This window comes from Chiloscyllium plagiosum, chromosome 25, assembly GCF_004010195.1.
Source record: "Chiloscyllium plagiosum isolate BGI_BamShark_2017 chromosome 25, ASM401019v2, whole genome shotgun sequence".
Classification (NCBI taxonomy): domain Eukaryota; kingdom Metazoa; phylum Chordata; class Chondrichthyes; order Orectolobiformes; family Hemiscylliidae; genus Chiloscyllium; species Chiloscyllium plagiosum.
The window spans coordinates 26,425,829-26,438,026 of NC_057734.1; the positions used below are offsets into that span (position 1 = coordinate 26,425,829).

The following is a 12,198-nucleotide window of genomic DNA, read 5'->3' on the forward strand; positions in this document are numbered from 1 at the left end:
TGTATAGGACATTGGTTAGGCCACTGTTGCAATTCTGGTCTCCTTCCTATCGGAAAGATGTTGTGAAACTTGAAAGGGTTCAGAAAAGATTTACAAGGATGTTGCCAGGGTTGCAGGATTTGAGCTATCGGGAGAGGCTGAACAGGCTGGGTCTCCTAAAAAGACGATTGTGGAAATTGACCCTTTGAAAACAAAATTCTCCTCAAACATTTCCACTGCCTCCTCAACATTTGAAGTCACTGACTGTTTCCTCAGTCATCGGCTAAACTGCTCTGGTCTCAGTGACCGATTAGATTAATAAACTGCCGAGCTCATTTAAAATCCTTCAATGCCCTATATTCTGTCTCACCTTGGTGGGCTCCCCAGCTATCTCTTCTTCCTTATTTTCAGTGGTAACTAAGTCATTATGCTACGACCCTCTGAATCTTGGAATCTCCTCATTTCAAAAGCATCTTAAACATGCCTCTTCTCCCTCCTTCCATTTCCATTCTCCCTCCTTTTCAGAATTTATGTTTGCCTCTTCCTGATAAAATACTTGAGTCTTCTATTCCCCACTCCCATTTGTCAAGATGAAATGAGGCAAATAATTTCAATTTCCCATTAATATGAGGTTCCCCAATAGTACCACATACAGCATGGTGGATCGTGCAGTGGTTTAACCTTGAACTGATAGCAAGGCTGGGTGATTACTCCTACAATGAATTAACATATTCAGTCATTTAGGCACATGGACAAGATTCAGAGTTGGGATGCTTGAATGAAGCAGTCCAGTAGCTGTAAATTGGATCTGGGGAAATGGAAACATAATTGAACTCTCAAAAGGTTCTGCCAATTAAAAGCAGAGAAGATAATGATTGATAGTGGTGAATGGTTTCACGATCCTTGAAACATAGGTCAGCTTAGTTAATGCCTTCCTTGATGGGCAAATTCTTTTTTACACTTTACACAAGAAAAAGAAAACGAAAACTTATTTGAAAATCAGCTTTATGAATTCACAAAATGCTCACCAGCAAGCTGAGATTTTAGCTCTAATAATTCAGAAGATAGTGATATGTTCTGTTCTTCTTTCACATTCAATTCGACAAGCGTCTCTAAATTATGAAAATGAAACATTAAGAACATATTTTAGTTTACTTAAGACCATGGGATAAAATCATTAAAAATACTAATAACTATTTATGCCCCAGGCATTTAGGAATGGCTATTATCCTTTCAAAGGTATTCAATTTTTTCAACCACATCAGGTTTCCAAACACTTCAATTGCTCATGCTGGAGGATAGCTCTTTGGGTGCAAACACCTCCCTCAACTGGCCATCTTCATGTGTAAACCTACACAACTAAGATTGGCAGGATGGCCAATTGCAATGATTCCTCCCAGAATGAGTCAAACATTATATTAATGCCCACACATTTCAAGAAGCAGCTACTGGTTAATGATCAGCAACCGGATTCCAATCTATTTCCTACTCCCAAAAGAAGAATCACAAATAAGTAACAAAGGCCCTAGAAACCAGCAAAAGTGGAAATGTCTAACATGCTGGCTTATCTACTACAGTCAACAATCCTTTCAAATCACTATCTAGTTTTCTTAAGAATTTATGTGCTGTATTTCAAAAATGATTTGTGGCGCAGAATTCTCACCCGCCCCTTTATAAAGGTGTTGGGGTACAAGGTAACGATGTAACATTTGGTTGAAACAGCTAGTATAGCTGGGTTGCCATGAGACAAAAACAAATTCAGATTCGGCCAATCATTTAAATTATGCACCAACAAACCAAACTCCAATTAAGTTTGAATTTAGTATTTTGATAATATTAAAACCAATGAAATGATCTGTTGTTTTGGGGTATAAATATCAGACCTTTTGAATAGTTAGCCAGAATAGCAAAGAGAACTGTCAAATGACCAAAAGATATAGGCTGCTATTAAGAACTCTGAGAGGTACATGTCTGGAGAAGGAGTTTGCACAGAAAAAACATTGAAACTGATTTGGAGAGAGAATCTACAGAGGAAACTCAGCAAAGCTGATTGGCTTTGAAAAGTGATTATTTTTCTGTAAATCGCAATTGGGATTTAAAACAAAAATCGGACTAGTATTGTAAGGGGGGAGGTAAAAGGTAGGTTTGAGAGAAAGGAATTCTAAGTAACTGTTAGTTAATATTCTCTGTTAGACTAAAAAAAAGTTGTTAATTGTTACTTTAAATAGGGACTTTTGGGATAGTTCTTTGCCTCTTGAATTTTAACAGATTAAGCAAGGGGCGAACCTTATCTGTATTGCTGGTTTAAATTAGCAGAGGAGTTTACCCAGTGTCGTAACAATAGGGTTTTCAAATTATCACTGATTCTTTCTGCTCCATTTTGTTAAAGCCACACAAACCTCAACAAACTTGATCACAATCCTTCAGAAACATGAAAATCTCGATGAAGGAGACCTTCACCTTTTCAGTACATTTAAAAAAACAATAAATTTTCAAGTTTCTCTTTATAAATGCAACTATTCATTCCAGGTAACATCCTCTTGAACACAGCAGACCTTTTCTATTGCTTTTACATCTTTCCCACAAAGGTGTCCAAAACTGCAAACAATATCATAACATCAGCTGAAGCAAAATCAGAAATGTTCAACTTCGACTTTGTTTCATATCTCGACATGAAGCAATTATTCTATTTTCACTTTAGTGGCTTTAGATTCTTTTAAATAGGCTATCTGCTAATGATTTATGTAACTTAAGGCCAACTCTGATCACTTCCTTATGTCACTTACTACCCAGACCAACCTTGTTACAACTGCATTTATTCTTGTAAAACAATGCTTTCCAAGTACAATTGCAACTGCATGTTCAAAATTCCAAATTTCATTCATCATATCATTTCACTCGGCACCAATCTGCTCAGTTATATTATTTCTCTCTCTCATGCCCTTGTCACTATGAAAACCAATGTCATATCCTGGTTATTATTCTGGGATGATCCTCATCTGTGCTCCCGCAAATCAAAAGGAGAAAGACTGATATAATGGACAACTGGGTTAGCCTTTCAGACCCAGCTGGAATACAAATACTATGAGATACTATCCTCTTCTGCCAAAATAGTTCAGCATGCAAACATCATTACGGAAGGTGAAAGTAACCCCTAACTTCTTTTCTCCACTACGATCTTCTTAAACCTTTCAATCCAGACAAATGTGAGGTGATGCATTTAGGCAAGTTTAATTCTAAAGCGAATTATACAATGAACAAAAGAGCCTTGGGAAAGGTTGATGAGCAGAGAAATCTGGGAGTGCAGGTCCATTGTACCCTGAAGGTTGCTGCACAGGTGGATAGAATGGTCAAGAAGACATATAGTATGCTTGCCTTCATTGGATGGGGTATTGACTACAAGAGCTGGCAAGTCATGTTAAAATTGTACAAGACATTGGTTCGGCTGCTTTTAGAATACTGTGTACAGTTCTGGTCACCACATTACCAAAAGGATGTGGACGCTTTGGATAGGGTGCAGAGAAGGTTTACAAGGATATTGCCTGGTATGGAAGGTGCTAGCTATGAAGAGAGGTTGAATAGGTTAGGTTTATTTTCATTAGAAAAAAAGGAGATTGAGGGGGGACCTGATTGAGGTTTACAAAATCATGAAAGGTATCGACAGGGTGGATAAAGATAAGCTTTTTCCCAGGGTGAAGGATTCAATAACGAGAGATCATGCTTTCAAGGTGAGAGGTGGAACGTTTAAGGGCATACACGCAGCAAGTACTTCACACAGAGTGGTGGGCATTTGGAATGTGTTGCCAGCAGAGGTGGTAGAGGCAGGCACGTTAGATTAACTTAAGATTCTTCTGGACAGATGCATGAGCAGGTGGGGAGCAGAGGGATATAGATGCTTAGGAATTGACTGACTTGTTTAGACAGTACATTTGGATCGGCTCAGGCTTGGAGGGCCGAAGGGCCTGTTCCTGGGCTGTAAATTTTCCTTGTTTTCTTTGGTTTTTTTTCCTCCAACAATGTGCAGAAGCTCTTGGATTTCTTGGTCACTAAAAACAAGTCTTCTAGTTAGCTGCTTCTGACACGCTCCTCCTTAGCCAGGCCTCTAAGATCACCCCCCCACCCCAAAACCAGCTTCACCCTAGCCCTAGTTTGCACTCGAGAGATTTTCCTTCTTTCTAATCTCACACAATATCATCTGAAAACACATGAATTTCCACATGCATAATGATAACGTAAAGCTCTATCTCATCACCACCCCTCTTGGCACCTCCACTGTCTCTAAACTGTCTGACTGTTCATCAAATATAAAGCAATGATTGAGCAAAATTTTCAAACTACATATTGGGAAGTGTTACGACATGGGGTAAAACCCTCTGCTAATTTAAACCTGACGCAGAGACAAGTTCACCTCGCGCCACAATCCATTAAATTTTGAGAGGCAAAGAACTATTCCAGATTTCACTAAAGTAAAAATCAACAATTTTATTGTTTAAGTCCATAATTATTTAGTCCTTTCTCTTAAACCTATCTTTTACCTTCCACTCTACAATACTGATCTGATAAAACAACTCCGATTAAGATTTACAAAAAACTTAATCATGTTTCAAAACCAGTCAGCTTTGTTGATTCTCCTTTGGAGATTTTCCTATTTTTCTGGGTTGTCTCTTCTTTGGTCTTCTGCTGCACAATTTTTCTTATGGATGAGTACATTTCAGAGAACTATTCAGCTAACCATCTATTTTGTTGGTGCTCTTAGCAGTTCTCCCCTAATTGTTCAAAATGTCAAGTTTTATACCCCAAACGACTGATCATTTCATTGGTTTTAGGTCATCAAAACACTAAATTCAAATATGATTGGATTTTGATCGGTCGAATTTGAATTTTCTTTTGTACCATGGCAACACAGCACCAGCTATTTGTATCAACCAAATGTTACATTTTTTAAATGTTCAGCACACTGTGCTTTCAGTCAGTCCTGGCCAGCTTCCTCTCTCAAAGGTATGCACCTACACCTTCATTACAAAAGAACCAAGCCATTGGTTTGGTCAGCATGACAAGCTTTACTCCCTTGCCAGCAGCTCCATATTTCTCCCAGGTAACTGCCAGAGGCTGAAACAGACTTTGCAATCTTCATTACATATCTGACCTCAAGATGAGCTGCTGATCATGTAGCCGTGCCATTGAGGCCACCTATTCCCACCTCTGACATGCCCAATTCTAATTGCCTCATTCTCAGTGGTCCCTAAAGTTCTCAACTATGCACTAACAATCATTAGGCTTCATTATCTCAATGCACTCTTAGCTGGCTTCTTAAATTCTACCCTCCCAATGCTTTATAGAATCTTAATTGTTATAGTACAGAATGACATTCAACCGATTGTCCAAATGAGCAATTCACTACAACTATTCTCTAGCTCCTCCCTACAATTTCCTTTACAGATAATAATCCTATTTCCTTCTGAATGCCTCGACTCAACTTGCCTCCACCTTCAGCGGCCAAAGCCCTACACTCAAACTCCCTCCTCTAGTCTTCATTCCTCTTTCTTCTTTTAAGGCACTGCTTATAACTTAGCTCACTGAGCAAGGTTTTGGTCATCTGCCCTGACAACATGGTCTGATGCCCGAAACGTCGATTCTCCTGCTCCTTGGATGCTGCCTGACCTGCTGCGTTTTTCCAGCAACACATTTTTCACCTCTGATCTCCAGCATCTGCAGTCCTCACTTTCTCAGAGTTGATTTTAACCTACTGCGATTCCTCTTGCAAGGATGCCTTCCTTGAAGAAGCTCTCTTCCTCCCTCTACAAGGATTTCAGTGAGTCCCTCTCTCACTGCACACCCCCAGGTCATCTCCGCTGCCCTGAAACTCTTCGGCCACGTCCTCGAACAGACTCACTACCACAGCCACATCTCCTTCCTCAGCACCTGTCTACGGAACTGACTGACCCCGCATGGACTCCGGACTACGTTCAAACCAACAAAATTTGGAACCAACCAGGACAACCAGTACCTACAACAAATCCGAAGCCTCCAGCAACAGATCTCCCTCCAGATCCTCCGCTCCACGCTTGCAGCATGCACCGCTACCTACATTCCCTGCAGTCAGCTCTACCCCAGCAAAAAAAAAGACTCCTGAAGAAGGGCTTATGCCCGAAACGTCAATTCTCCTGCTCCTTGGATGCTGCCGGACCTGTTGTGCTTTTCCAGCAACACATTTTTCAGCTCTGGTGTCAAATTTTATTTGGTAGTGCTTTGTGATGTGCCTTGCGAAGCTTTACTATGCTACAAGTGCAATAAAAAGTTGTGTTTATGATGCATAAAGTCCAAAGTTTGTGCGAAGATTTGTAGCTCGGGTGCTCGTTGCTATGGTTCTGTCCGCCGAGCTGGAAGTTTTTGTTGCAAACGTTTCGTCCCCTGGCTAGGCGACATCATCAGTGCTTGGGAGCCTCCTGCGAAGCGCTTCTTTGATGTTTCCTCCGGTGTTTATAGTGGTCTGTCCCTGCCGCTTCCAGTTGTCAGTTTCAGCTGTCCGCTGTAGTGGTTGGTATATTGGGTCCAGGTCGATGTGTTTGTTGATGGAGTTTGTGGATGAATGCCATGCCTCTAGGAATTCCCTGGCTGTTCTCTGTCTGGCTTGCCCTATGATAGTAGTGTTGTCCCAGTCGAATTCATGTTGCTTGTTGTCTGCGTGTGTGGCTACTAAGGATAGCTGGTCGTGTCGTTTCGTGGCTAGACAACAACTCACCAGAACGAAGGAACCGATACCCAACATGAGCAAGACGAATATAGTGTACAAAATACCATGCAAGGACTGCACAAAACACAATATAGGACAAACAGGAAGACAGCTAACAATCCGCATACACGAACATCAACTAGCCACGAAACGACACGACCAGCTATCCTTAGTAGCCACACACGCAGACAACAAGCAACATGAATTCGACTGGGACAACACTACTATCATAGACCAAGCCAGACAGAGAACAGCCAGGGAATTCCAAGAGGCATGGCATTCATCCACAAACTCCATCAACAAACACATAGACCTGGACCCAATATACCAACCACTACAGCAGACAGCTGAAACTGACAACCGGAAGCGGCAGGGACAGACCACTATAAACACCGGAGGAAACAACAAAGAAGCGCTTCGCAGGAGGCTCCCAAGCACTGATGATGTCGCCCAGCCAGGGGACGAAACGTTTGCAACAAAAACCTAATATACCAGCCACTACAGCGGACAGCTGCAACTGACAACCGGAAGCGGCAGGGACAGACCACTATAAACACCGGAGGAAACATCAAAGAAGCGCTTCGCAGGAGGCTCCCAAGCACTGATGATGTCGCCTAGCCAGGGGATGAAACGTTTGCAACAAAAACTTCCAGCTCGGCGAACAGAACCACAGCATGCATAAAGTCTTTCTATTCACCTTCCACAATGGTATCACACTTTGCACACAACCCTACCTTTTTCTTCCCAGAAGAAATTCATATTTTCCACCCCAAACTTCATTCACCATCTCTCTGACCATCCTGCTAGCATGCATTACCCTGAAGTCTTTTGTGATCTTCATTTCTATCAACTGCATCTTAAAATCTAATGACATGAGCAAATTTTGATTATTTGCTATTAACTCTCAACATCTCATACCAAGTATCCAAATACAGACTTGTGTGGAAGTTGTCACATCTTTACAGCTGAGAGATGTTCATTCAACCCAACTAATCACTTTTGGTCCTCCAACTATCTCTTTATTCATCTGACCACGTTATCTTTAATTCCTTGAACCATTATCTTTGCTGCAAACGTCTTATGCCCTCAGTAAATTCAAGCAGGGAAACCCTTTATTGTACTTGAATAAGTTTAACTGACCTTGCATAGTCTGCTGTAGTTTTTGCTGTGTCTCTGATGTGCTGTCAAGCTTTTCCTTCTGAAAGTAAGCACACTACTCTTAAAAGTTTCAAGTCATTTCATCCCAGGTTAAAAAATTAATAGTACTCCCTCAATGCTCAAGATTATAAAAGGATTTTCAACAAGTAATATATAATAATCACATACAATAATATTAAATATAGGAACGCTGCAATAATCACAACAAACGCGTTTTTAGGCACCAGAGAATATCAAGGAAGCATTTTTGTCGCTTATCTGGACAACATACGTTTGTTAGTAAACCTTTGTGCCACTTACCACAGCCGTTACATTTGAAGGGGAAAAAAAAGAACAACGTATTATCGTAACAGGTTTTTATAACTCCGATAACTTCTATTCAGGAAATTTATAATTGCAAAAATGAAGTCTCAAACACTGTTAAAGACTAATGTAAAATAGCAACTACTAAAGTATTGGCATTAGCTTGTATGCTTCAGTAAACAAATGTAAACACTCAAGCATCATCACGAACAGTAACTAAACAAGTACTGAATGTTCTAATTATTTGATAAAAGACGAACAGTAGAAAGATTTCAGCTTATGAAAACCCATATTTCACAAGGCACCTATTTTAAAAAATACTATAAACAGTACTTTATTTCTATCTCAAACAGACTTTGCCACTCAGAAGATGAAGTGCAATGAGCCACTTACCATGGATTGCAGTTGCTGTTCCAAAATTTGTTTATCCTGACTCACTATAGCCAGGTTTTTCTCCAAATTAACAACTGCCTGAGCTTGTTCCTCAAGCTGTTTGGTCAAATCAGTAACCTAATAAAAGCATGCAAATTCATTGCAAAAAATAAAAAGCAAAACAGATGAATGTCCTGAAATAACAGAAATCAAGAATAAACTCAAAAGAGAAAAAAAAAACAAATTTAAAGCTACAATAGACAAAACAATTTTTTTAAATTTTTAAACACAGTTCAACTTGAATTTTCCAAACATGACCAAAACAATACATGAACAAAAACACAGAAATACATATATTATTTAGAGTCGTAGAGATGTACAGCGTGGAATTTGTTGTGATTGCAAATTTCTATTTTTAAGCTTCTACAGTATTAATAGTAGATGGGGCAGGTTGGTTAGCTCCTATGTAACTATTTAAGCATGAGGTAGGTTGCTCAAAGAAATTAAGAGCTGGGTAAATTTTCAAGACTGATTTCTGTGAAAGTTATGTTTAAATATTCCTCCCGTAAAACATTTGACTTTTCTTATTTTGAATATTGCAGCTTTAATTTAGCAGAATAAATTAATAGAAATGTAAAAATGTTATTTGTTTTAATCAAAATTAACAATGCAGATAAATCAATAAATAGCATACAAATACATGGTATGAAACAATTTGGCACTAACAGTCAAAGTCTAATGCAGCATAATTATTCACTCAAAATACAATAATCTGCACCTGAAAATACCTCATCCCTTCAAATTTAGGCCAACTCATATCTTGATGTTCTACTTTACTGAACAATTCTGTAGTAAGAATTGAATGCTGATCGTCAAATATTAACTAACATAAAAATTCACCTAAATGAGTTATTCTGTTCAGCTAATACAGATGTGTGTCTGTGGTTTTGTTTATTCTGAAAACTGCAAAATGCACACTGAAATGAAGACAACTTTTAGTTTTAGTCTGTATAAGACAATGAAATCAATATTTAACATATTCCATAATGTACTGTTATATATCATTTAGATTATTTTTGAATAATAATTCAAAGGCAAAATATATGCAGATATTCAAACATTGCCATGGCTAAAGATAAAGAAAAAAGTCTTCAAATGTACAATAGTGGTCATGCATTTCAAGTGTCCATATTACAGTAGTCATGGTTGACAATTTGGGAATAGATTGCATTTACCACATGTATACATGCGCCAATACCTATAATAAACATTCAGCTATCAAAATGAGCAGTTTTTTTTAAAGAAAAAGAAATGCAGCTTCTAAATTAAATGTGATATCAATTATGTCATTACAGGGATACGAAGAACAAAGTTCAATGCTTAATTAAATCAAACATTAAGAGCAAGCCTATAACATCTAGGTGAAAAATACAGTACTTTACGAGAGCAATGTATTTCCCATGCTAAAAGATCATATGAAAATTTCAATAATACTCCTTTATAAAAAGGATCAGTAGAAAGAACAGCCTACATCACAGCAAAATACTTTGCAAACCATCAATGATACCATACCATTCCTACACTGTACAGATTCTGGAAAAATTGACTTCTGTTATGCAATAACATGCTAGATATGCTCAAAACTTACATTTCAATATCAAAAATATTTATTACACATGATAATCACAGGCTGTAGAAACATGTGGACATGATATTAATCCTGAAAACATTTGCAAATTGATCACTTCATTTTCTTCCTATAGAAATTTCACAACTTAATATTCTTAAGAATATGGTACAGATTGATTTCGTAACACTTTGCTAGCCAGATCCATTTGACAAAAATACTGGACCCTGTAAAAAGCAAGAGGCAAAATCATTCAAAGGGGAAAAAAAATCTTGATTCTTTTAAAATCATGGATTGGAGTTGCAAGAATCACAGGTCTTTTTTATGACCTAGAATCAGAAGTTCATAAATCAAACTGAAAATGGTCAGCAGTGGTATTGAACTTATTTTTTATTTTTGATGATAATGGACATTAAAGTTTTTATTTGCAAGAGAACCTCTTAGATTTCACAAATATTAAACTGAAAAGAAAACTTACCACAGCTTCCTAGCACCCTGCTAATTAATTTTATGGTTGCTTTGTGATTAAATAATTAATGCGCTCATAATTTGAAAAGGGGATGAGAAATGGAAAAATAAAATAAATTGATGGAAAATTATACAAACCTTGCTACCTTCAGAATGTTTTAAAGCTTCACTGCTTTTCCTTTGTAACTCAAAGACCATAAGCTTCTCTTCAAGCCTTTTGATTTCCTCTTTACCTTGAGACTCAGCTTCTTGCAGCAATTCATATCCTAACACTTTTTCTTCAGCCATTGTCACTTTAGCTGTTAGGGCTTCTATGATTTGGGCCTGTTCATTACACTTATCCTGCAACACTTGCAGTTCCTTTACCTTCAATTGAGTGTTTTGTAACTTTGCCAAGGTCTCTTCCATCTCTTCCAGGTGTTGATTTGTAGCAGATTCCAGTTGCGACTTCAGAATTTCTGTACCTTTCTCACTCTCTGTAGTAACTGCTAATAGTTGCGATTTTAGTTCTTCCATCTTTTTTAGGTAGTTAGACTTTTCAAAATCTTGTTTAATTTTAATATTCTCAAGTTCCATTTGATGCTCAGTTTTAAGCATTTCTAAGGTACTTCTCAGCTCTAGGAGCTCTGTAGTTTGGGCACCTGCTCCTTTACTGAAAGACAACTTGAGTTCTTCCATAGCTTGCTGATGAGATTCAATTGCAGACTCCAACTTACATTTCCACAGATTAATAACCTCTGAATTTTCAATATTGGCTTGATCCAATTTGGACTTCAGGATTTCATTCTCCTTGGATATTTTTCCACTGTCAGCTTGCAATTGTCTAACAATCTTTTGGTGAGCTGTTTCTGAGGTTTCAAATTTTTCTTTGAGTGCATCAAGTTCATTTTTATGCTCTGTACTCATTGTTGTTAGCTTATCTCGCATACTGTTGAGTTCTTCCAAGAGAGGAGAGGTACTATCCACATTACCTGAGCCTTCAGTGCTCATTAGTCTATGTCGAAGTTCTGCAACTTCCTTTGTGCGTGACACAAGATCCTTTTCCAACTCCATAATCCTTGACTTCTCAGACACTGTGGCTACCTGTGCATTTCCCCCAAGAAAGTGTAAATAACAATGTGAAATACATTTAATATGTTTTCATATTTCTTCAGAATATACTTAAGTCTTGTAATTGTGATACATTTGTGTATCTAATATATCTAAGCAAACTACTCTAAGACTTTCAAAATCTTTACTAACAATTTAAAAGTTCAAATACACCAATTGTATATTTAGTCATACCAAGAAGAGTGCATTTTGTTTTGACATAGAACAGCCATTAATAATTATGACATTCTTCCAGTGGCTGCGTGGGAATCATATAAGATGATGCTCAGATATATAAACCTGCCAAGTACCAGACTGAATTATTTGCCTATGATCCAAGATAATGTACTGTATTAGGGAATGGTGAAGGCACATCAATTCAACAGCTAAATTGGAGTGAGGTGTCACACTGGTACTTAATCCTCATCTCTGTGCAGTGAAGTGTGAGACAGGATGATGTGAATTTGCT

The 12,198-nt window shown here is 38.1% G+C and overlaps 1 protein-coding gene across 1 annotated transcript in view; it reads right to left on the reverse strand.

Moving 5' to 3' along the window:
* clip1a (CAP-GLY domain containing linker protein 1a) overlaps positions 1-12,198 on the reverse strand; it is a 155,616-nt gene that overhangs the window by 62,609 nt on the left and 80,809 nt on the right. Inside the window, exons 11-14 of the mRNA XM_043715268.1 lie at positions 10,779-11,723; positions 8,567-8,683; positions 7,853-7,910; positions 1,008-1,091 (exon numbers count right to left, since the gene is read on the reverse strand). Coding sequence (XP_043571203.1) covers positions 1,008-1,091; positions 7,853-7,910; positions 8,567-8,683; positions 10,779-11,723 — 1,204 coding nt within the window. The remainder of the gene's footprint in view (positions 1-1,007; positions 1,092-7,852; positions 7,911-8,566; positions 8,684-10,778; positions 11,724-12,198) is intronic.